The 22,436-nt window shown below is 37.3% G+C and overlaps 1 protein-coding gene across 1 annotated transcript in view; it reads right to left on the reverse strand.

The window, feature by feature from the left end:
• The window catches only part of CENPI (centromere protein I), a 68,193-nt gene that overhangs the window by 45,472 nt on the left and 285 nt on the right, over positions 1–22,436 (reverse strand). The window contains exons 2-12 of the mRNA XM_061409222.1: positions 20,650–20,882; positions 19,661–19,786; positions 14,847–14,965; positions 14,457–14,564; positions 4,311–4,359; positions 4,001–4,047; positions 2,669–2,758; positions 2,157–2,279; positions 1,751–1,918; positions 1,481–1,601; positions 255–346 (exon numbers count right to left, since the gene is read on the reverse strand). Coding sequence (XP_061265206.1) covers positions 255–346; positions 1,481–1,601; positions 1,751–1,918; positions 2,157–2,279; positions 2,669–2,758; positions 4,001–4,047; positions 4,311–4,359; positions 14,457–14,564; positions 14,847–14,965; positions 19,661–19,786; positions 20,650–20,869 — 1,263 coding nt within the window. The 5' untranslated portion in view covers positions 20,870–20,882. The remainder of the gene's footprint in view (positions 1–254; positions 347–1,480; positions 1,602–1,750; positions 1,919–2,156; positions 2,280–2,668; positions 2,759–4,000; positions 4,048–4,310; positions 4,360–14,456; positions 14,565–14,846; positions 14,966–19,660; positions 19,787–20,649; positions 20,883–22,436) is intronic.

Here is a 22,436-nt window from a genome sequence, read left to right on the forward strand (position 1 = left end):
GAAAAGGTTTTCAATGAATATCTAAATAAATTAAGAAGTGATGAAGTCATGGAACTCTGCTCAATGTTATGTGGCATCCTGGATGGAAAGGGAGTTTAGGGGAGAATGGATACATGTATATGTATGGCTGAGTCCCTTTGCCATTCACCTGAAACTATCACAACATTGTTAATTGGCTATATACCTCAATACAACATAAAAAACTAAAAAAAAAGAGAAGCAGTGATATAAGAAGGAAACAAGCAGAACCTTACTTGTAAGAAGCATTCTGCCCTGAGGATAGTGTCCAGGAAGTTGGCAAATTCTTTTCCATGATCATAATTATTCACCTTGTACCAATTACACTCTAGAACAGAAATATTAAGCATAAGGCTCTGGTTGCACAACAGTAAAAGCTAAACAAAACATCACCACAACTCTAAAGTGACAAATAAATGATAAATATAAACAAGCTATCAGTCTCATACATCTCAGCCAACTCACACTGGAGACTGTAACATATACATGGAGATGATAGTTCAATGTTCCTCAAGAACTTGGTAATACAGGGGGAAAGCTTATAGTAAAAAAAAATAAAGTGGTAAAAGTCATATATAATGAATACGGTTAGCTTTATGCCACACAGTAATCCAAAAGAATGTAAGTATATGAATTAAAAGCTTGAGAATGGCTAAATTTCAATTAGGGTGAACTGGGGGTAATCTAAGAGTGGTAGAACTTTAGTGAGTGGAAATTTAACTGTATCATACCCTATGTAAAGAAAGACTGAGTAGGAAAAAGAGAGCTATGCTGGAACTGACTAATACTGACCTTAAACACTTGAAGAGTCAGGATTTGCTTATCCAGGAAAGAAATAATCTGGTGAACACAATACTATTTTTAGAGAGATTGACTCCCTCAGAGGAAATGAAATGATTGGGTTTTACTATGGCCTGGATGAAAAACTCTCTCACTTCCCTTTCCTTCAGTTCAATAATTAAGAAACCTTCTGATGACTAATGTGGCTCCCATATACACTGATAGCAGAGAAGAGCTATTCTAGCCAGCAAACATGAACATTTTGGTCACCAGTAGGAATTACTTCTATCATGAAATAATAAGTTGACATTCTGGCTTACACAGTAGTCTCAGAGTTTGGTTAGCATTAATCTGATGATTCTGCAGGCTTAACAGCAAGTTTCTGAACATACAAAAGATAGAGAGGCCTTGGACTGTGACAGTCATCAAAGTGGAGGCAGCCAGCGAGTTCTGGTGACCATGCAGTAGTGTTTCTTTAACAACATATCTCCTTTCTTACTTTCCCTTGAAATTAGAACAATAGCAGCATTCAGGCTCTGAATATATGATCATCAGAAAAAATTATTATAGCTTATGAAGGCTCCTCCTGTCTAGACATCGTCATTCTTTTAAAAGAAACCTATTTCTAAACCATCTTGCTCCTTCTTCATTCATCTAACACTTAAAAAGCATCAATTTTTACCTTCTTGTAATGTTTGACTCAACCAGTGATAGAGCCTCAGTAAGACTGACTCATCTCTGACACAGTTAATATAGTGAAGTAGCAGAGAGCTGTTCAGCACTGCGCCCATCTGAGAAGGCAGCTGCAAAGACAGAAAAATTAGTCAACTGTAAGTATATAAAAAGGACATCAGAGCAACAAGGAAATCATCAGATAAGAAATACATAACAAAAATAAAGGCCATGAAGGTCAAATGGATTATGTAAATAAGCATGTGGCCCAGTTATATACCTCTAAGCAATGAATGTTCTGTAAGAGTTGAGGGAAGCTTTTAAGCTGTTCCAGTGGAAATGATCCATTGCTACTGAGGTAATCAGAAAGATTCATCCTTTTTTTTCTACTTTCTTTACTGTAGTTACAGGAATTTAGCACTGGTATAATTGAGTGAGAATTCCATTTCTAAAAAAGAAAGATAATGAGACAATCAGTGGATCAAACAGATTACAAACTATAAATGTAAAAGCACTTATTAAGGTGATCTAATGAATGGAGTCTGAATGTGGTTTGCATAGAATCCTAATTAAAGTAATTAAAATATACTCAGACATCTGTAATCTCTTCCAACATCTGAAACCTTATGGTTTGAACCTAACAATAAAGAAGGCTGTGGAAGTTACTTGGGGTTTTAAATACTTACTCTTTTTATAGGATAGACGTTAGTTAACATCAACTTTAGAGGTTCTGAAGGATATCCTGGATTCCTTGGCTTCAGAGCAAGTAGAGCGGTCTTCCACAGATTCTCTGAATTCTTAAAATAGATCTGCAAATTTGAAACCAATATAATATTGTAAAGTTAAAAAATTAAATAAATAAATCCAAGAAAAAAATAAAAGAAAAAAAAAGTACATGAGAGGAGGTATCCATAAGTTAGAACGGTATAAAATCTAAAACTTTATTAACTGAAAATAAATTAATTATGAAATATTTTGCACCCATGCAGGTCCATTTAAAGTATAATCAGGAATCTATTAAGAACATTGAATAGAATCAAAACGAAGTGTTAACCCCTAAAAAACTTCTCAGAAGCAACACTACAATATTAAATCTTAAACAGCATGCTATAAACATTTTAGTCAAAATCTATAAATTAACTTACTCAAAATAACATATTTCTATCCAAATATGACTTATCGCTCCTTAATCCCTTACCTTCTTTCTCATAGGCAAAGATACAGAAATCAAAGTAGGAACAAAGAATTTATACAGTGACAACAAAGCCTGGAGATGAGGCTGCATTCCCTGAAATAAAATAAGAGTTTTCAATTCTGTGGCCAATAAGAAAAAAAGAGTAACAATAAAATAAAAAGATTAAATGAATACTCAGATCCTAATTTTATTATGTGATATAGCTATAGGAAGATGCTATAGAAAATCGAGGAACAGAAACTCAAACATTTAAATCAACTATGATAAAGCAACCCTCACCGACTTGACATGTTCTCTTTTATGATCTTTTCCCATATTTTACTTCTTCCCTATATTTTCTCTCTTCTCTGCCTGATTAATATGAAGTAAAATTAAATTTAGACAAATCATTATTATTACTATCCTCAGAGAGCTATCAGAATATACTGCATGCACTCAAAGAACCGAAACAGGAAGCTATAAATCAGGAAAGTGAAAGTGGTAGTCGCCCAGTCTTGTCTGACTCTTTGTGAATCCATGACCTATACAGCCTACCAGGCTCCTCTGTCCATGGGATTTCCCAGGCAAGAATATTGGAGTGGGTTGCCATTCCCTTCTCTGGGGATCTTCCCAACCCAGGGATCAAACCCAGGTATGCATTGTGAGTAGATTCTTTACCATCTGAGCTAACAAGAGAGCCCCTAATAAAACAAAAACAATCACTGAATTGTAAATACCAACAGGAAACCTCATACTGGAGAAGCACAAATGTGCACACGTATTTGTGTTTTTCATGAAAACTGAATGCCTCTATGTAGGTCATGCAGGCTTCAATAATTAGGTATAGGCACCACAACTTCCCTCAGTTTCATACCCAAAGCTTCTGTTACCTGGCAAGTATAGTGGAAATAACAAGGCAAGAGGGTTGTAAGGACAAGAGATAATGGTCAGGATATATACTGAAGTTTAAGCATCCAGAGAAGAATGCTTTCCTAGATCACAGCCACAGAATAAATAAGCTAGTCACTTTAACAAAATAGTCATTTTTTATTACTCCCTAACATTTAATTTCCAGCCATACCAACCCAATTCCATGAACAGTTGCTGCTATTTGATATCTACCTGGCTTTTGCTCATGCTGTTCCCTGCCATGAGTGCCTTTCTTTTCCTTCCTGGCCTAGTTAAATTCTACTCACCATCATCACTCGTCCCTTGACCCCAGTCTAATTCTGATTTTTATTTTGTTGACTCAGCTCCCCAGGCAATAAGTTTCTTGAAGATAATGATGCATTCAGTTTTACATCCCCAAAGCCTAGCTCCATACCTAGCACAGAGTACACTGGCTAGAGTACTTACCATTTTGGCCTGAAGATCAAGCAGTTTTCTCACACGAAATGGTTTGACTAGTGAAGGTAAAGAAAAGAAGTTTGTGGTTCAGAATAAAAAGAATCATTGTCCATGTAGCTTCTCCTTACAACACATTAAGACTATAATTACCCTGCTCAGTTAAGCCATTAAGCAGATGCTCTCAGGTAAAAGTACTAAAAAGCAATTTCCCACAAAACCTTGCCATAGAACTAATGCTAATAATTAAAACTTTATAAAGGCCAATACAAATGCTAATTCCACAGAGTGAATGTAATACAATTGGAATGAAAATACTCACCGTTCTCTTTTTTGGTAAGTAAATATAACAAATGGCAGACATAAGGGCACTGTCAAAATATAAAAATTAAAAGAAAAAAATGACAACATATCTTGAAGACAGCAACAATACATTTTCCTTAAATATCAATCCTACAATGATTAAGTAAAAAGGCTTCAGGACTTGATTGAACAATAGTTTTAATTAGCACGTCTTTATGCTATTTAGGGGCTTCCCGAGTGGCTCAGCTGGTAAAGAATCTGCCTGCAATGCGGGAGACCTGGGTTGGGAAGATCCCATGGAGAAGGGAAAAGCTACTCACTCCAGTATTCTGGCCTGGAGAATTCCACGGACTGGATAGTTCATGGGGTCACAAAGAGTTGGACATTACTGAGTGACTTTCACTTACTCACTTACATGATTTTTAAAGTTATTTTTGGAATATAACAATGCAGACAACTCGAAAACCACAAACAGATTCTTCTACCTAACAAAAATTCATGTATTCCTTCTAGTGCGTGTGTACATGCTAAGTTCCCTCAGTCATGTCTGACTCTTTGCGACCCTCTGGACTGTAGCCTGCCAGGCTCCTCTGTCCATGGGATTCTCCAGGCAAGAATACTGGAGTGGATTGCCAATTCCTTCTAGCAGTCCACAGCTATTTAGATACAAACTTAAAACTTTTATCCTGATTTCCCACTTAAAAGTATTTTCCCATGTTACTTGGTCTTCAAAATGATCATTTTAAATGATCTTAATATTCCAGTGAATATACCAGAATTTAATTAGCCATTTAGACTTCAGTCTGGCAAAATAGCACACACTCAATAAATTTGAACTTAAAGTACTAAAGGATTGGTTCCTTATACCACATCATTTTGAGTGACCACTTGTTGAGGTTTTATTCTAGATTAGAGGTCAGCAAACTATACTTCACTTATTTTTGTAAATCAAGTTTTACTGCAACACAACTGCACTAACTCATTTATGTATTGGCCATGGCTGCTTTCCTGCTACAACAGCAGAGCTGAGCAGTTGTGACGCAAACTGAGTGGCCTGTAAAGCCTAAAATATTTACTTCCTTTTCTTTATAGGAAATTTGCTGTTATTTGTTCTAGAAGAAAACAGAGGAGAGTATCTTCATGACCAGAGAGTAGCAGTTCATTTTTCCCATTAAAAAAAGATAACCATAAAATAAAACATTAAAGAAAAACCCCAATAAATCAGAGTTCATGAAATTAAGAATATCTATTTATCAGACAAGAAAACAATATTCTATTGGAGGGATGGGTAAACAACAACCTGTGGATCAAATTCAGCCCACTGCTGGTCACTATGAATAGTTTTATTGGAACACAGCCATTTGTTTTTGTTTGTAGCTGAGTTTGCACTGCACCAGCAGAATGAGTACTTGTGACAAAGACAGTATGACGCTCAAACCTAAATATTTACTAGTTGGCCCTTCAAGAAAAACTTTGCCAGTACCTGCTTTAGAATATAGGAAATTGAAAAAGTAAATTATTAAAGGGGGCGACAGAGGATGAGATGACTGGATAGCATCACTGACTCAATGGACATGAGTTTGAGCAAACTCTGAGAGATAGTGAAGGACAGGGAAGCCTCGCACACTGCAGTCATTGGGATCACAAAGAGTCAGACACGACTTAGCGACTGAACAACAATAATAACAAATTATTAAATGGGACTAAAGAAGCAGCAAAACCCAAGATTTTTTTAAACAAAGTTATATTTTGGTAGTTATGACTCTATACTTTAAAGTACATAATTCCATATTGCCACTCTACTTAGAAATGAGTTGATAAAGACTGAATATACTTATAAGAAGTATGAATTTAGATATAGGATCTTCTTTTTAAGGGAAGAATACATATTATGACCAAGTTGCCATATTCTACACAAAATATAGTAACTTTCTGTAAAAAAAAAATTCACTGCCTCACATCCTTAGGATATGAAGCATTGAAAGCTGAAGTGTTAGTCACTCAGTCATGTCCGACTCTTTGTGATCCTATGGACTGTAGCCAACCAGGCTCCTCTGTCCATGGGATTCTCCAGGCAAGAATACTGGAGTGGGTTGCCATTCCTTCTCCAGGGGATCTTCCCAACCCAGGGATCAAACCCAGACCTTCTGCATTGCAGACAGATTGTTTACTGCCTGAGCAACACAGGGAAAGCTGTGAACCATTAGCAATACATGTTGGGTATAAAATGAGTGCCAACCTAAGCTCCAGTATTCTATCTGACACTGTCCTTTAATCATAGCACCTAGAAAGGAAAAAATTCATGTGCATCTGAGACTTTACAATTGCTTTGCTGACAAATAGTTAGCCACCGCATCTCAGTCACTACAGAGTCAAGCGCCCATCAAGTTGTGACTTTTTATTTTTACTTTTTGGCTGCACCACATGACATATGGGATCCTAGTTCTTGATCAACGATTGAACCCACACACCCTGCAGTGGAGTCTTAACCAGTGGACCACCAGGGAAGTCCCAAGTTGTAACTTTTTTTAATGCTTTTTATAGTTAGGATCCTTATTTCTTCTGGGTGATACTTATACAAATGTGTTCAGTTTATAAAAATTGATTGAACTGATTGAGCCCACGTCTCTTTTGTCTACTGCATTGGCAGGCAGGCTCTTTACCACTGGTCCCACCTGGGATACTTCAATAAATATTTTTAGGAGAAGAAGAAAGAAAAAAAAGGAAGCCCCCTTCTCACCTGCCATGCTGAGCAAGAAACTCTTTAGTCAGCATCATGAAAACTACTGAAGCATACTGAAATTATTTGACAAACATTTATGAATAGATCTTATTCATTCATTCATGAAAGAAGTATTTATTAAGCAGTAGATAAAACAGACAAAAAGACCTGCTCTTATGAAGTTTACAATACTAGATATTTTGGTTATAAAAGGTTCAGTCCCTGCCTGAAAGAACTCCTAAGTATGTATCCAAAAGAATTCTAAGCAGGGACTTGAACAGACACTTGGATGCCAATGTTCACTGCAACATTATTCATGTTAACCAAAAGGTAGAAACAATCCAAAAGTTCATCAACAGATAATGGTATATACATACAGGAGAATATCATTCACTCATAAAAACAAAGTTCTGACATATGCTATAACATGAATGAACCTTGAAGACATGTTAAGTGAAAGAAGCCAGACACAAAAGAACAAATACTGGATTATTCAACTTATATAAGGTACCTAGAATAGGCAAAGCATTATGCTTTCAAGTAAAAAGTAAAGTAAGTTAAAAGAAGCCAGTCAAAAATGACCCCACACTGTATGATTCCATTTATGTGAAATGTCCATAATAGGCAAATCTCTAAAGACACAAAATATATTAGGAGTTGCTTGCATGCATTCATACAAAGTCGTTTCAGTCATGTTCAACTCTTTGCGACCCCATCGACGTAGCCCACCAGGCTCTTCTGACTATGGGGATTCTCCAGGCAAGAATACTGGAGTGGGTTGCATACCCTCCTTCAGGGATTCTTCCCAACCCAGGGATTGAACCTGCATCTCTTATGTCTCCTGCATTGACAGGCAGGTTCTTTACCACTAGTGCCACCTCAAAAGCCCTAGGAGTTGCTTAAGAACCTCTAAACAGAAAGACAGGGGTGATAGCTAAAATGTATGAGTTTTTTTTTTTTTTTTAAGTGTAAGAAGGTCACAATAAAGCAAGCCACATGAATATGTTGGTTTCCCAAGGGGTATAAGATTTTTGAAGTGATAAAAATGGTCTACAATTGACTCTGCTCATGGTTGCACCTATCTATGAACATACTAAAACCCAGTAGATTTTACTTTGAGTGGACTGTATGGTATCTAAGTTATCTCACAAAGCTGCTTTTAAAAAGTATTTAGAGAGAAAAGAAACAACATATTACAATTAGACTGATTCAACAACAATGGAAAGGAGGTGCCAGTGGAATAATACTGTCAATGTCCTGAAAGAATTTAACTGTCACCCTAGTGTTCTACACACAGCAGAACCAAATTTCTTTTTTTTCCTACATATACATATATCTGTTCTTTTAAAAATTCTTTTCCTGATTAGGCAGAACCAATTTTCAAGAACATGGGCATAGTAAAAACATTTTTAGGCAAAGACAGAGTTTACCATCAAAGATTCTACTCTCAAACTGGGGCGCTATGACAACCCAGAGCAGTGGAATGGGGTGGGAGGTGGGAAGAAGGCTCAAGAGGGAGGGGACATATGTATATCCATGATATATGTTGATGTATGGCAGAAATCAACACAATATTGTATTATTCTTCAATAAAAATTAAAAATAAAAAGATTCTACTGAAAGAATATTCTAGGGATTTCCCCAGTGGTCCAGAGGTTAAGACGCCGCACTTCCACTGCAGCGGGCACAGGTTTAATCCCCTTCCCAGTTAGGGAAGTTCTATATGCTGGGTGGTGCAGCCATAAAAGGAAAAAAAAAAAAAACCTAAAGAAAATATTTTCAGAGGAAAATAATCTCAATTAAAGGTCTGAGATGTAAAAACAAATGATGAGCAAAGAAACTGGTAAATATGTGGGCAAATCTAAACAAATATTAATTGTGAAGAAAATAATAATGTCTACTACGTGTGTATGTGGAGGAGGATGGTGAAGAGTCAGAACTAAAATCAGATAATAGTGTATAATGTGGGAGGGATGTGATCAGAGTTAAAGCATTCTAGGGCCCTGTATCTTTCAAGATGAAGATAAAGATATTGGTTACCTCTAGACTTTAAGAAAAGCCTTAAAGATTTCAACTGAGAAAATTATAAAAAGTTATTAATTCATTAAAAACTAAACCCATTACATGATAAATGACATATTTTATGAAAAATAACTATATCTTCCAAACAAAAGAAAAATAGTAAGAAGGATGACTTTTTATATATTTTACATTTTATACTATATACGCATATTAAAATAGGTACAATAACAACACCACACACAGAGTATGTAATTTCCAACCAAGAATGGGGGAACACCACAATCAATCCAAAATAAGAGGGATGAGGAAAAGAATCAGAAAAAAAGCAGATCATTTAGAAAGCTCAAAATAAGAGATCTCAGGGCTCCCCTGGTGGCTCAGTGGTAAAGAATCCACCTGCCAATACAGGAGTTCCACTCTTGATCTGGGAAGATTCCACATGCCATGGAGCAACTAAGCTCATGCACCACAACTGTTGAGCCTGTGCTCTAGAGCCTGGGAGCTGCAACTACTGAAGCCTGTGCACCCTAGAGTCTGTGCTGCGCAACAAGAGAAGCCCACATACCACAATTAGAGTAGCTCCTGTTCCCTGCAACTCTAGAAAAGACTGCAGCAATAAAGACCCAGCACAGCCCAAAATAATAAAATTAAAAAATAAGGTATTCCTACTTATTTCTACAATATCAATAATCACTACAAAGGTAAATAAACTAATTTTCCAGGCAAAAGTGAAAAATCATTAAACAGGATTTAAAAATAAAATCTGTGCTACACTAAGTTGCTTCAGTCATATCCAACTCTTTGCAACCCTACAAACTGTAGCCAGCCAGGCTCCTCTGTCCATTGGATTCTCCAGGCAAGAATGCTGGAGTGGGGAAGTGTCTAAGACATGAGGGCAAAGGAAGATTTTTCAAAAAACCAAAAGACAGAAATACACCAAGTAATGTTGTTGCTGTTCAGTCGGTAAGTCGTATCCAACTCTTTGTGACCCTATGGACTGCAGCACACCAGGCCTCCCTGTCCCTCATTATCTCCCAGAGTTTGCTCAAGTTCATGTCCATACCAAGCAATATACTAGCCAAAATAAAGCCTGAGTTGACAATGTCAATATCAAACAAAATGACTAAAACAAAAAGCATTTTAACAAAACGCTACTCATGATACAGGTTTGACTCAGCAGGACAATATGAAAACTATAATTGTGCCTTTACCTAATAATAGACTCAAAATATATAAAGCAAAATTTGACAACTTTTTAAGGAAAAACTGACAAGTCTGCCTTCTGAGTGGGGAGATTTTCAACATATTTCACTTGGTAATTAACAGATGACCAGCAACAGGAACAACAAATCCATAGGATATGGAAAATTTCAATTCCAATAACCTTCATTCCCTTACTCTAGTCTTCAACAACTCACCCCACTGTCACTCTAAATCCTGTCATCACATTGAACCAGTCCCCCCCTGCAATCTTAAATTCCAATGCTACAACTTATATCATTCCAGTTTTTAATCCTAATACATGCCTTTAATGTCACCAAGGCAACCTGAAACTCAGCTCTTTGTGCTCCCAATCTGCTCTCTTTTGTCTTCACCTTCTCCCTTTTCTCTCTAGACTTCCTGATCCATTAGCTCAGTCACTCTCTTGCCTTCGTGTCCCACCCTGGAGGAACTACAACCCTTGACATTAGCAACATCACAAATTCGTGCTCCCTAAACTTAGAGTTGGACTGTGAAGAAAGCTAAGTGCCGAAGAATTGATGCTTTTGAACTGTGGTGTTGGAGAAGACTCTTGAGAGTCCCTTGGACTGCAAGGAGATCCAACCAGTCCATTCTAAAGATCAGTCCTGGGTGTTGATTGGAAGGACTCAGGCTAAAGCTTAAACTCCAATACTTTGGCCACCTCATGCGAAGAGTTGACTCACTGGAAAAGACTCTGATGCTGGGAGGGATTGGGGGCAGGAGGAGAAGGGGATGACAGAGGATGAGATGGCTGGATGGCATCACTGACTCGATGGATGTGAGTCTGAGTGAACTCCGGGAGTTGGTGATAGACAGGGAGGCCTGGCGTGCTGCGATTCATGGGGTCACAAAGAGTCGGACACGACTGAGCGACTGATCTGATCTGATCTGATATGAGGCTTATAGTTAACTTATGTGCTAAGTTGATTTGGTCATGTCCAACTCTTTGCAACCTATGGGCCATAGCCCACCAGGCTCTTCTGTCCATGGGATTCTTCAGGCAAGAATACTGGAGTGGGTGGCCATGCCCTCCTCCAGGGGATCTTCCAGACCCAGGCACTGAACCCGGATATCTTATGTTTCCTACATTGGCAGGCAGGTTCTTTACTACTAGTGCCATATGGGAAGACCAATAGTTAACTTACTTTTACTCATATTTGTACCTCCAATACTAGTTCAATGACTCTCACATTAGTAAATAAATGTTCATTGAGTGAATTTCTACAGGACGTAACCTCAAACTTTGTACATCTAAAGCCAAACATATTATGTTCCTTTTAAAACTACCTCCTTTTCCACAAATTTCCTTTTATGGTCAAAGGTACTATCATTTTGCATCATGCTGACTTACAAACTCTATCTTTATATCGTGACCTTTCCCTTAATCCAGTTTAGGTAGTAGATTATGTTAATTCTTCCTTTACAGTTTCCTTTAAGATTTGTCCCTTCAATTTTTCATACCCCTTAATCTCTGATAGTGATTCTCAGACTTTTTGGTGTCAAAACTCTTTACATTCTTAAAAATTAGAAGATCCCCAAAAGCTTTTGTTTATCTGGTTTATAGCTGTTGATATTCACCATATTAGAAATTAAAGTTAGGAAATTTTTTTAATGTTTAGTAACTCATTTAAAAAATAAACTCATTACATGCTAAATATAAATGAAATATTTTATGAAAAATAGCTATATTTTCCCAAAAAAAGGCTTAGTGTGACATAGTTTTACATTTCTACAATCTTTTATTTTTTTTGAAAGAATATAATTATTTATTCTTAATATTTCTTATATTACATCAAGTCATTTCTACAATCTCTTTAATGTTTTTAAATAGACAGATACTCTGCTTATGCATTAAATGTAACAATACATTGTTATGATTGAAGTACATGAAGAAAAGTTAGCCTCACACACATATGTAATTGGAAAAGAAGGAATATTTTAATAGCCTTTTCAAAAAAATTGTGGATATTAGTCTTTGATACTTCACCAAACTAATAAGTAGTAGTCTCTTAGGAAATAGCTGCAATGTGGATTCTGAAATCTTATCAATGAACTCTTTGTACTCTATTCCATTAAAATTCATTGATATATCTTACACTTTGGATGGCTTTTACCCATACATAATTTCAAACGAGATCATTTAGAAATTAGTTATACCTATCTCCCAAATGTTGACATATTTCATTATATAATTATTAATATAATTATAATATAATTACAATCATTATATAAAACTAAAAATCACAGTCATTAATATTCTCATTCTCATCAGCAAAGTCTTTTAAGTATTGGGAAGCTGTCAAGTTCATAATGACAAATACAAATTTTTCAAACTTGTCATTTTTGCTTAAAAGCGTAAATTTTACCATTTGCAACAAATAGTGCCAGTTGTTTTCTATGAAATGACCAGCTCACTTTGTTCATTTTCAAGAAAACATCTGCCAAATACCAAGTCTGAATAACCATAGTTTATATGTCAGTCATTCTTTGAAGTAAAAATGGTATTCCATGGAAAAAAGCAGCTAGTTTGGCTCACAATTCAATCACACAAAGTTCCTTTCCTCATGACAACTGTTGTGCTTTAATATGCAGAAAGGATTTATTTATACTTCCCATTTCATCATACAGAATATTAAAGATATGTCTCACAGGTTGAAGTTTAATATAATCAGTGAATTAATCTTTATTGCTTCATTTGGGGCATTATTAAGTAAAACTTGCATTTTTGTTTTTTACTACAGTAAAGAACACAACAAACCCTACTATAGTGCAGACTCACTGCCCTGAGTGTGTCAGCAGTTTTATCCATCATCAGTGCAAATGTCAACACAGTGAAAATAGCTACCAACATCTTAATATCACTATAAAGATAATTTTAACCTCTGAGACCTCCTGAAAGTTTCTCAGGAAGCATCAAAGGATCCACAGAGCATATTCGAGAATTGCTAGTTTAGGATATCATCATCATGTCAGTCTCCTAACTAGTCTTCCTGATTCTAGCTTCCATCCTAATTCATAATGTTTGGCATTATTAGATACAACTTCCTACAATGTTGCTTTCAACATGTTCTGTCCCAAATTTTTCAGTGATTTCCCCACTGGATAAAGTTCAAATTTCTTACCATCATATTTAAAGACCACTACAATTTTTCCTCACCCAATCTTTTCAGCCTTACCACCCACCACTGCCCGACATCAACTGTAATTAAGTCAGTCTGATCTATTTAAGGTTTCCTAAAACACAATTTACAACTTTTGCTTGAAATATTCCTGTCATATCAAACCTCAAATCTCAAATCCTACTCCACCTTCATGGCCCAGTTCAATGCCCACATACTTTATGATGCTTTTTCTAATCACTCTGGTTTACAGTGTTCTTTTCTTCCTGGAAGTATCACAGCAATTACTATCCTCACATTAACATATACTGTCTTTGATAATAGAACTTACGTGTTGTCATTTAACTTTATGTGCTTTTCTTAGTCTCTGAAATAGATTACAAACCCCTGGAATATAGAAACTCTCAGCTAATCTTTGAATCTTCTACACTGTCTCATATAATGCAACATAGTCAATTTTTGAAAATGAAATCAATAAATTAATTCCCTCCCTTCCCCAAAGCAAGAGAAGTTCTGTTAGATGAATGGTTCACACGGTCTGTGAACTACTGATGGTCCTTGAAAGACTTCCAGGTGGACAGTAGATTGATTTCTTAGTTATTAATGCTTTCAATGGGACTAATTATGCTATTTAATCAAAATCAGTCCACTGGCATCTCATGAAAAGTAATCCTCTCCTCATTAATTCTGATGAGGTTTTCACAGTGTTAATCAAGAAACTGTAGAATAAGTGACCCAAAGGACCCTGCTGAAGTGGTTTAAAAGGGAAAAGATGGCAATCATTGCTCTAAATCAGCAAAGAGACTCCAATGTGAACTCAATTCTATCTGTAACAATTATTTCCTTAAAAGAAGATAAAAAGCAAATGTGGGGAAAATTTCATTTGTTAATCTGAGAGACGGGTATAATGGTGTTCGTTATGCTACTCATTACACTTTCCTGTTTCATACATTTTAAAATAAGTAAGGAAAGTTGTTTGGCACTTTGAAGCACATATGGTGCATCGATATACAAGCACGTACCACTGATCAATGCATAATGCTGTTCAATTTTTACTTACCAGTGCATCATCTTGCAATGAAGCAAAAAAGAAGCCATAGAGCAAGTTAATTTGCTCCTTGTGATCAATGAAGTCAAACATTGCAACCAGCCAACGATAAAAAAGCACCTATTGAGAAACAAAATGCTTATCTTTAGAGAAATAGAACTGGCACAAAAGAGCTTAATTACCCCCCTCAGGACTGTTTTAGAAGCCTCTAGCACAAAGGATAATAGATTTTATTTCTCAGTAAAAATTTATATTTGAACAGAGTTCTTACATCAAGCTATATTGTTCCAAAACTACAAGCTTTGCACAAAAGGCCACTGCCATTACCTCATAAGTGGCTCTTCCTTGCCAGCCCTTAAGTGGCTCTGAAGGACTTATCATCCAAGTGTTTAAAAATATTACCTTGGTGCTACCAGAACACTTGCCAGCACAAAGCCAGGAGACTGCCTTAACCACGGAATCTTCTGATATTAGAGTTGCTGGAATCATACACTTGAATATCCGAGTGTTTACAGCACTCCCTAGAAAGTAGACAAAGTCCAAATTAAACTACATTTTAGGGTCTTGATTGTCCCTTCACTGTAATTAACTCTTGGTCCTAAAACTTTCACTTTATGTTGAAGGCAATAAAGTAATATTCAATAACTCTTATGGCAAAGGCAATGGCAACCCACTCCGGTACTCTTGCCTGGAAAATTCCATGGATGGAGGAGCCTGGTGGGCTACAGTCCATGGGGTTGCTAAGAGTCGGACACGACTGAGCTACTTCACTTTCACTTTTCACTTTCATGCATTGGAGAAGGAAATGGCAACCCACTCCAGTATTCTTGCCTGAAGAATCCCAGGGAAGGGGGAGCCTGGGGGGCTGCCATCTATGGGGTCACACAGAGTCGGACACGACTGAAGAGACTTAGAAGCAGCAGCAGCAGCAATAACTCTTATCATCATTACAAAGCATAGTTTGAAACAAAAATGTACCTTTAACTTCTAATATAAACTATAAAGCAAATTCTTTGGCTCTAATATTTCTATCTAACAATGGAAGATGAATACAGGATTTCTTCTTGGAAGGATGAAAATGTTTGGACATTAGATAGTAGTGATAATTGCCCAATTCTATGTGCTGTGCTTAGTTACTTAGTCATGTCCGACTCTTTGCAACCCCATGGACTATACAGTCCATGGAATTCTCCAGGCCAGAATACTGGAGTGAGTAGCCATTCCCTTTTCCAGGGGATCTTCTCAACCCAGGGATCAAACCCAGGTCTCCCACATTGCAGGTAGATTCTTTACCTTCTGAGCCACCAGGGAAACCCAAGAATACTGGAGTGGGTAGCTTATCCCATCTCCAGGGGATCTTGCTGACCCAGGAATTGAACCAGGGTCTCCTGGATTGCAGATGGACTGCATTGTAGGCAGACCTGGGAAGCCCACCCAACTCCATGGATATGCTTTAAAAAAAAAAAAAAAAGAACAAAACCAACCCCATATGCTTCCAAAGGGTGAATTTTATGGTATGTGAATTACATCTCAAAAATAGTGTTTTACTCCTAGGAAAATTTCAAGGACTTTTTAAAATGGCATAATAGATTCTGATTTATTTAAATCTCCTGTAAGACATCTTACATCAGCTGCTACATTTAAGAATAGATAGATTCATTTGTATTCTCCATCCACGCCCCCAAAATGGAAAGGATACCAGAATGAAACAACTACCCTATTAGCTGGTAGTATTGTCATTCTATATTGGTCCAATCTTTCCATCATTCTCTGGCTTCCATGCTATTCTCCCATCTGCTAATAGAAGTGATGTGACCAGTAGCTTTGTCTTAATATACACCCTATATCAGCTTCTGCTTATTAAGGCTTCAATAATTTTATATATACATACATTATCAATTTTTATATTTAAACATTGTTTTATTTGCGTTATACTGTGGTGATCAGAACCATTCACTGAAAAACTAGTGTTCTCAACTTCTCATACAAGTAGAAGCCACAACTGTATCTTGGATACATGTGTTTTTAACCAATGTTTTAAAGGCATTACAGTGTGGTAATCACATCCATTCAGTATAACACTGTTCTCAATTTCTCCCGAGAGTAGCATTCTTAGAAATATACAGGTCTTTAAACACTGTCTTAAATGTACTATAGCATGGTGATCACATCCATTCACTAAGATAACACTGTTCTTAACTTCACCCATAAGTAGCATTCTCAGAAAAGTCTTATACATGTCTTTTATTTTCCTACAGGTGCAGACCTCTTGTTTTTTTTTCCTTAGTAAAAATTGTTTATATTTAAGATGCACAACATGATGATATGATATAATCAGCCCTCCATATCCTCAAGTTCCACATCTGTGAATTCAACTAAACACACAAAGTATTCCTAAAAAATATTACATAAAGTTCCAAAAAGCAAAGCTTGAATTAGGCATACACAGGCAACTATTTACATTGCATTTACATTGTATTTACATTGTATTTACAGTTGTATCATTGGAAAAGACTGATGCTGGGAGGGATTGGGGGCAGGAGAAGGGGACGACAGAGGATGAGATGGCTGGATGGTATCACCGACTCGATGGACATGAGTTTGAGTGAACTCTGAGTTGGTGATGGACAGGGAGGCCTGGCGTGCTGCAATTAATGGGGTCGCAAAGAGTCGGACACGACTGAGTGACTGAACTGAACTGAACATGTAAACACCTGGCAGATACTGTATACCTATTATAGTAAAATGACTACTATAGTCAAGCTGATCAACATTTTATTTCCTTACATAGTTACCATTTTCTTCTCTGTGATAAGAGCACCTAAAGTCTATTCTCTTGCAAATTTCCAACATTCTATACAATATTACTAACTTTAGTCATCATGTTCTCTAGATTTACTTATCCCACATAACTACAACAATGTGTCTCATCAATTTCTACCCCATTATTTTGCGTTGAAAAAAGGAAGCGGTGATGGCAGGTAATGAATCATAAGAATAAAAATCTCTGCTTTCCACTCCGTGATTTCTTGTTTTTACCTCTCTTCTCCCCTATTCCCATCTCCCAATTCTTGTACAGTTTATAACAGTCTGACTACTAATACTCTATACATATACCAAATTCAAGGGGAGAATTCTATGTTGAATAGAATATTGACTCTATTCTTACTTCCCAGTAACTTTTTAATTACTAAAGAGTACAAAGTCCCTTTGTACCTAATTATGACATTTCTAGCAAATGCATTTCAACTTAGCAAAGGAGTTACATACAAAGATCTAATAGTGATGGGGGATATTATAGAAATAACAAAAAGGAGAAAAGCAATTAAGGAGGCTACCTTTAATATCTCCAAATTCCAGCTTAATAGAAAAATGAAATTAGACTAGAAAGCTAGATTATTTTACAAATTGTTATATACAAGTTTCAAAGCCTGAGGCATGCATTTTTAAAAACACATGCATTTGCTACAAGACCTAGCAAACATCACGAAAACCTAATCGTTTATTTCTGAGATATCATAAAAGAAAAGAGAAATTCCAAAGTAGAAAACATCTGTATATTCTATACATGTTTTAAGGGGAGAAGGAATAGATAAAATTGTCCTCGAGGGACACTAATTAGGTAAATATGAATTCATGGATATTTGTTAGAAGCAAACAATCTGAAACCACTTATAAGAAGACCAATTTTATTAGGTCAAATTTAACTTTCTAGGAAAACAGAGAACACTAATCAGGTAAAAATAGAGAACTAAAATACCCAGAAGTCATATACTGAATTCAGCTAGTCATGCATTGTTTCTTTAAAATACACATACGTACCCTTGCAAATGGCAACCCACTCCAGTATTCTTGCCTGGAGAATCCCATGGACAAAGGAGCCTGGCAGGCTACAGACCATGGGGTAGCAAAGAGTCGGACACAACTGAGGGACTAACACACACCCTTGCAAACATGATAGGATATGCACAAAGGTACCCAATATGCAAAATGGTATATTAAGTATCCAATTTTGACAGTTGTCTTAAAGAAAAAAAGTAGAAAATCTGATAGCAGTGTGGTGCACTATAAACACTAGAAGGGGAATAAGGAGACCAGAGTTCCCTGGTTCTAGCTCTGAGATGAAGCAAGTCTCTTTAACCACTCTGGGCTTCAGTTGAAAATGAGAATGTTCAAGAGCTAAAATACTCTCTAAGTCTAAATTTGGATGAGGGTAGGTTAAAAGGTTCTTAAGTGAAAAGAATAATGGACAGATACTATTTCTTTCTAAGATTCCCCCCACCCCCATACAAATGAACTTAGAACAGAAAAGGAAGCATTTACTCCAAAGAAAAAGCATCTTAACGGTTAAAGCCACAGACAATGGAATGGAGACAATATCAACAGCGACTTATTGTCACTGATAAGTGAAACTAAAGGCAATAAAGAACACTGCTGCTGCTGCTAAGTTGCTTCAGTCGTGTCTGACTCTGTGTGACCCCATAGATGGCAGCCCACCAGGCTCCCCCGTCCCTGGGATTCTCCAGGCAAGAACACTGGAGTGGGTTGCCATTTCCTTCTCCAATGCGTGAAAGTGAGAAGTGAAAGTGAAGTCGCTCAGTCGTGTCCGACTCTTCAAGACCCCATGGACTGCAGCCTACCAGGCTCCTCCATCCATGGGATTTTCCAGGCAAGAGTACTAGTGATCTCTTAATGTGCCTTCCAGCAACACTAACTATTATCTACCCTTCCTAACAGAAATACTAAAAATCGCTTCTAAGCATTTGGTAACAAGAATCCATTTTAAAAATAAAAATGTGATAACTAGCCATTTTCAGCATATGCACATAGCAACTTTTCGTTAAGGTAGTTTCAACATACTGACTGAAAGTGAAAGTCGTTCAGTCGTGTCCGACTCTTTGCAACCCCATGGACTATACAGTCCATGGAATTCTCTGGGCCAGAAAACTGGAGTGGGTAGCCTTTCCCTCCTCCAGGGGATCTTCCCAACCCAGGGATCAAACCCAGGTCTCCAGCATTGCGGGCAGATTCTTTACCAGCTGCGCCACAATCGAAGTTTGGACATAAGAAAGGTCCATTTGTATAATCTTAGATTGGTTTTATGAAGAGAATAGGAAAAATATACAGTTCTTTAACTGCATCTGATTCCAATCAACAATGTAATTCAAATTCTGAAAGGCAAAACTAATGCTGAAAAATTTATCCCTGTGACATACCAAATTTGCCACTGAGTGCCACACTTAATAGAATGTCGATTCCTTCTGGAGCTAACCCATTCTTCCATGCCACATTTTCCACAGTTTTCAAGTGTTTCTCTTTATTCTGTGAAGTTTTAATGGGACCTGAAAGAGGAACAATAGTAAACAGTGAGGACTTTAAAACTCTCTCACTCCTCAGCCTCAACAGTTACAATTAGACTACTTCAAAGGAACAGCTTTATGTAAAAAAAAGTCTTTCTAAAAACCCTTCAAAGCCCTTACAACCCTAGAATATTTGACAGCAGGAAAACTGAGTCCTGCCCTGGTTTCTTTGCTCTAAACTAAATAAAGCACCAAGACTAAGGTGTTTTCAATAACTAAGACAGTGGTTCACAAGCTTTCCTACACATTTGAATCACTTAGAGAGCTGTTGAAAAATTCCAATGCCCAAGTTGTGTCCCATACTAATAAAATCAGAAAATCTAAGAGTGGATGCCCGGTACCAGTGGTTTCTAAAGATTCTCGGGTAGGGGATTTCTCTGGTGGTCCAGTGGTTAAGAATCTGCTGTGCAATGCAGGGGACTCGGGTTCGATTCTCAGTCAGGAAACTAAGATCCCACATGCTGCAGAACTACTGAGACCTCGTGCCACAACTAGAGAGTCTGTGAAACGAAAGACCCCACATGACACAACAAAGACCCCGAGTACCTCCCGTGACAAAGCTGCATCCATGATGCGGTCAAATAAATCAATATTAAAAGAAAAAGATTCTGAGGTAATTTAATCCCAGTGTACAACAGTTTGAAAACCACTCTGCTGGAACCTTCTTTGTTGTTGTATCCCTAGTACCTAGCATACTGATATGTAGTTAAGTGCTCAATAAATGTCCATTAAATAAACAAAAATCATGAATGAGCAAAAATATGCTTTCCTTTAAAAATCCTTACCAAAAGAGTCTAGAAATTTTTCACAGGAACAGGCCTTACACAAGGAAAACAATCTCTTACCTTTCTCAAAGTATCTCAATGCTATCTGCAGAGCATTTTCTGCTTGATCATCAGCGCCTTCATAATCTTCCACAGTATTGTTCTGTCCACATTTTGAGATGTTCTTTGAGTCATTTAGGTCCTCTTTTACTCTCCAGGCCGAGAGTCTAGTCTGATAGCTACTACTATCCTGTGAAGTCCTCTTTCGTGCCCAAGAGTTAACTTTCTTTTGAGATGACATTACTGCACATGTTCTATACAAAAACAAGTGTCAAGGTGTCACTAACCAGCCAAACAGTCCCTCCCTTTTTACTCCAAAGACAGGGACCACACCTATCTGTACTCCCCACATTTAGTACAGAGTACCTAGCATACAAGTACACAATAAAAAACAACAGCAATCCAGGCAACAAAATCTATAGGTTAACCTTCTCAAAAAGCCCTTTGACTTAAAGAGTAACAGAGAGAAACAGCTCTCCAAGGTAACATTCACCAGCTGAATTGGCCCTGTGGGAGGGGGAAAAAAGATGGTAAAAGTACAGGGAACATAACAAATTCTTCTAAAATGGCTATATCACATAAGTGAGTCTAATACTAATTCATCTCATGAACTCAATGTTACTTTCTCCACTCCTATTTCTCTCCACTTTGCCTTGATTTTGCTTTTAATCTTTAATGCTGCCTGCCTTGTCAGTGCAAAGTTTGATTGCCAAACTAAGGATTCTCAGAACAGAAACATGCCTCGCTAATTCACTTATTCAGTAAATAATTACTAAGCATCATCTATATGCCAAGCACAGTTCTACTTATCAGGGATAAAAAAGTCAAGGCCTCTGCTATAGTGAAACTTACAGGGGGTGGGATGGGAAGGCACACGAGTCAATAAATAAGTAAATAACTAATAGTGAACATAATATACAGTGGTGTGATTAAAAAAAGGGGGGGTGAGGTGACAGTGACAAGCTACTGTGGAACAAGTGTTCAGAGAAAGCCTCTCTGACGTGACCTTTAAGCTAAATTCAAATGCCAGGAGGAACCAACTATGTTAAGATCCGGTCAAAGAGTATTTCATGGAGAGGAAAGAGCAAGACATACTAAGATCTTGAAGCAAGGTCTTTGTGTGTTAAAGAAACAGCAACACCACCAGTAAGAGGTGAGGATGAGTAGTGGCATGAAAGAGGTACAGAGTAGTGGGAGACAAAGTCAGAAAGGCAGACAGGGACTGCTATATTGGGGTTTGCCAACCAAAACAAGGAGTCTGGATTTTAAGTGTCATAGGCAACTAACTATAAGGGGAAGGGAAGAGTGTCAGAGAGAAAGTGATACCATCTGATTTATGTTTTAAGATCGTTTTAGCTACAGCGCAGAGAATAGAATGTCGGGGTCCAGGAGTGGAAACAGACAATTTAAAAAGTTTAGCAAAGGGCCAGAAGAGATGTGACTGTGGTCTGAACCTGGCCTAAAGTGTAAACAGTAAGAGAGACAGATGATTGCATTCGTGAAATGTTTTGGAAGGAGATTTATCAAAGCCGTAACAAAAGAATTGGATGTAGGGAAAAAGAGAGAAAGCCAGAATGACTTCTAAATTTGGGGCTGCAAATGGGAAAAACGAAAGGAATGGTCATAATGACACTCAACGCCACCTCCCTAGAACAGATAAGGCCGGAGCAGGAAGGAGAGCAATATGTGTGTCTAGACCACCAGGAAGTTCCAGGTTGCCAGTTGTTTCCTCGGGTCCTACGTAAAAAGGGCGGGCGACCAGCTTCTGGCCCCTTCTGATGGAACCTTCCCATCGCTCCCCAAGAACT

This window comes from Bos javanicus, chromosome X (genome assembly GCF_032452875.1).
Source record: "Bos javanicus breed banteng chromosome X, ARS-OSU_banteng_1.0, whole genome shotgun sequence".
Lineage (NCBI taxonomy): Eukaryota > Metazoa > Chordata > Mammalia > Artiodactyla > Bovidae > Bos > Bos javanicus.